The 4,295-nt window shown below is 28.2% G+C and overlaps 1 protein-coding gene across 3 annotated transcripts in view; it reads right to left on the bottom strand.

Moving 5' to 3' along the window:
* Positions 1–490: 490 nt before the first annotated feature.
* Positions 491–4,295, bottom strand: part of Pur-alpha (Purine-rich binding protein-alpha) — a 40,475-nt gene continuing 36,670 nt past the window's right edge. For all 3 annotated transcript variants that reach the window (XM_014438726.3, XM_014438746.2, XM_014438754.3), the window contains 2 exons: positions 2,857–3,084; positions 491–852 (listed from right to left, as the gene is read on the bottom strand). In XM_014438726.3, the coding sequence (XP_014294212.1) occupies positions 709–852; positions 2,857–3,084 (372 nt within the window). In that variant the 3' untranslated portion in view covers positions 491–708. The remainder of the gene's footprint in view (positions 853–2,856; positions 3,085–4,295) is intronic.

Raw genomic sequence — 4,295 nt, 5'->3', positions numbered from 1 at the left:
TGACAATAAGTTTGATTTATATATATATATATTTATAAAATTATCTGCTTAATGTTACATTCAAAGAATACACATAATTTTTACCTCAATTGCTTATCATTACAAACATAACCCTTTTGAGGCATGTGGTATAACAATCAAACATAATTAACTCAATTGACGAGCCATCCCAACAAACATAAAGTACTTTTCATTATAACTAAAACCATCTCTAGGCTGGTGATGAATGATCCACCAACACAAAAATACTAAGTAAAAATATTGACTTATACATGCAGAGCATTCATTATAAATACAATGCATCAGTAGAGGCAAAGTATGACACATCAACTTGACAACAAGTTTTCGCCATACCGAATTGGCAACGGCAATATATATATGTAGATATATATATGTATTTATAAATAATCTTACAAAACATAAGGACAAAAACACGACAATTTTTTTTTTTTTAACGAGTTTGAAGTCCTCACTATATCTGTGAGATCTCTTTCTTTAATATATAGTATGTATATTTTCTGTTTCAAATTTCATTATATTCGACATTCGTTTAAACACATTTGTACCGAAGCAAATCGTTGCTAATAATCTTTACCATCATGATTGAATCACTTGACTTCCTGTTTGCACAATAAAACCGCCTGGAGGGAATAAGTGTCTCTATGTTTGTTGAAGGAATATTTGAGTCACCTAGTAAAAATGCCATCCTCACTTGGGTCCAGGCGGAGTTTCAGCACCACTCACTTTGTCAGAAGCGTCCTTCATTTTTTCACAATAATCAGCAAATATATCACGGAAACGTCCCCATGATTTTTCAGGCACTGTGATCGCTGTTCGGAAGTTAGTTTTAACCTAAAAAAAGAAAATATGGAATTTTTCTTTCCAATTTCAAAACAATAAATCTTCATAAAAATAATATATCATATAATATAATAAAGATTTGTGAATAAGTAGTCAAGCTGATGACTTGTATAAGCTACCTGGTAAAACAGAAAAAGCTTGGCCTTACAGTTGCTTTTTTGCATACAGCTGTTCTGTTGTATACATATCTGTATCCTCATTTTATTAATTGTTTAAGTCAATATATATAATATTTATAGGAACAGTTTAAACAGTTCCTATAATATAAAGATTTAATATGTTAACACCAAGATGTCTTCCAAATACTTTAGCCTATACTATGTGGTACAGATGTACATAATCTTGTGTCATATAGAAGGAGTAATTAAAAAAAAAAAATGCTATAAATCATCGATAATAAGTGAAGAGTGAAAACGAACACAAATAGAGGAAGTAGGAACACTTGAAATTATCATTTTATTTTTGTTTGCCATATATATTTATGCATGCACACACACGCAATAGAGAGATAATTATGAGACAAACATTAACATCCCCTAAAACCTTATGCGTCTTTAAAAACATACATTAATTAAGACAAGACTTTATATTATTGTAATATAAAATATTTTTTAAAGATGATAAATTTAGATATTGAAGAAAATCTTAAATCATTGAAGTAAAATATAAAACACTGAAATACAAATATTAATTAAAATAATAATTAATAAATATAAATATTGAAGTACTAGAGGGGTATGACCCCCTGTCCGCCTACAGTGCACCATCCCCCATTTCACAAATCATACAACTGTTCATTTATTTGGGCTACTTGTAGCTCAAATTGTATAACAGTAATTTACATGTATTATGTATTTCAGATTGTATTATTTTTTCAATATAGTTTAATAAATATAAATATTATGCTTCCTTTTCTTTTAAACTTGCTGTCTAATTTGAAGTATTTATAACTGCTTAGGATTTAAGTTTTCAATTCACTGACAATAAAATAAAATATTACATGGTGATTACTAAATTTTTTTTTATATAATGGAGAGAAAACTAATATTTAAAACATATTTGACAAATAAGTTGTGTACATTTACTTATGCTATGGAACAAAACTTTTCCTTATCACAATCACAAATTCCAATACATTTTTTAGTTAAGATTGAGGAGATTTTATAAATGTTACTTGATTTCAACAAATTTTCAATAGTATACCATAGTTTGTAGAGTTAGTTTAATTTAGAAGATGTTGAGATTGTGAGCTCAAAAAAAAATCATTGGATACCAATTAGTACCTAGTATTTTAGTTCACCGGATTTCGCTGTCTCATACCCAGGTTATTACAACTCCACTTTTTTATCTAAAGTAGGTCGCTACTGTGAAAACAGTATTATTCATTTTAAATGGTTTTTATATAGTCCAACAGTTGTTTAAAAATTGTTTATTCCTTTTTCATAAGGAGTGGTTATAACAACTGAGTAATTAGAACTGGAATTAAATACCAAAATAAATTGGGTGTTATCCAGTAGTAACCAACTTCAGCAAGATTTTGGAGTATTGATGACTTATTTCCCACAGGAGTTAGGCAATGCAGGTATCTGTGTTACTTTTTTAATTATAATTAAAAATTGGGATAAAAAGATGGTGGATACAGAAGCTATTCAGTGCTATGCCATAATCTCTTTGATACAATAAGACTGGAAGATGATTATTCAAAATTATTGTATGTCATTCATAACACAATGACTGCCAACTAAGTTACCTCTTACCTACGGTTTGTTAATCACAATACTTGTTTAACTACAATGAAATTTATTTATATTGTGGAATATGGGAAGTTAAAAAATGTAACTTGAATCAATTAATGCTACCTAGGAGTAATGGTCAAATACACTTTTAGTTAATAGTTTTTAAAATAGTTTTAAGATAAAAAAAAACTAATTAATCAATTTTCATTTTTGTGTATTTAAAAACATAAAATAATAAAATACTAAATAAAATATTTACCTCAGATATGCGCATGTAGATGCCCCTATTATTTTGACCAATGTCAAAATAAAAGTTTTTGTTATCTACTCGCATATGCCTGCCCTCTGGTAATTCTCCTTTAAAACCACCATCATCAGTTCCAAATTCGACAAGGAGATCTGTAAGGGCATCTCGAAATTCTATCATACCCTGTGCTGGTATCGCAATTTGTGACCTTGGACCACCACGCGATATTGTTTGTGATACCTGAAATGATACTTAGTAAATTAAATTAACTTTAAAAAAAAAAATTAGAATTTTAAAATTTTTTATTAAGATATGAGACACACTTAAAGAAGTTTAAATACATAAGACATGCAATGATCTAAAAGAAACCAAATTTAAATTAATAAAGAAAACATGTAAATACTTATAACCTTGAAAATTTCTGTATCAAAAATTATTTTCTAGAAACATGGAAGTGACTATTTAAAAGTTTATTTTTCTGCCTATTATTTCTCACAGATGTGATATGTTCCTTATGATACTGATACAGGTATTAATGGAGGATACTAATACTAGTCCGGCATGTGGACCTTTCTTTCTTAATGATAGTAATAGTACAAGAGCCCAAGAGGAGAAAAAAGGCAGTTATCTCACCCCAATTTTTAATTACTTTAATGAAAACTATGTATAATTAATAGTCAAAATTGATGAGTCTGCCGAGTATAGGTAGGGGGAATAAAAAATGGGGCTGTTTCAAAGCGATAAAAAAAACTAATTTTTAATTCGGAACAATATATCTTAAAAACTAACCAACAACACTAGAAAATCTAAGAGAACATTATTTAAAGAAGAATAAATTTGCTGAAATATAAACCCTAAAAGAGCTAGTTACGTCCAATGGTTCTCGAGATATAGCTTTTTAAAAAGCAAAATTTCTTAAAAATCTACTGAAAGATTAGTAGTTAGTTAATTCATTTTGAGAAATCTATATCTTAGGAACTATGTGACGTACATATGTCTATTAGCACTCAAATTAAAGCTAGTTTAATGGACTATAAAGAAGTTTATGACCTTTACTTTTGTAGAAAAAGTAGTTTTCATGATTTTTGCTAAATTACATTGATTGACAATAAGTTTGATTTATGAAAAACGTTATTTCAGAAACTATTGGACGTACAGATATCTGCCAGCACTCAAATTAAATCTAGTTAAATTTACTATAAAATAGTTAATAGTGTTTATCTTTGTAGGAGTAGTAATTTTTATGATATTTGACAAAATAAACCCACAAAATGTTAATTTCTAGTTGTTCGTATAAAATGTTGGATTTTTGGAAAAATATATCTCTAGATCCATAAGAGGCACATATGTCTACCAACACTGAAAATAAAGGAAATTTAACTTTCTATAAAGTAGTTTATGATACTTATCTTCGTAGGGATAGTAGTTTTTACGATATTCACATATGAATA

The sequence above is a fragment of the Halyomorpha halys genome, unplaced genomic scaffold (genome assembly GCF_000696795.3).
Source record: "Halyomorpha halys isolate HHAL.00 unplaced genomic scaffold, Hhal_1.1 Scaffold6.1, whole genome shotgun sequence".
Classification (NCBI taxonomy): domain Eukaryota; kingdom Metazoa; phylum Arthropoda; class Insecta; order Hemiptera; family Pentatomidae; genus Halyomorpha; species Halyomorpha halys.
The sequence above is the reverse complement of the archived record's forward strand: the minus strand, read 5'-3'. Positions and strand labels throughout refer to the sequence as shown.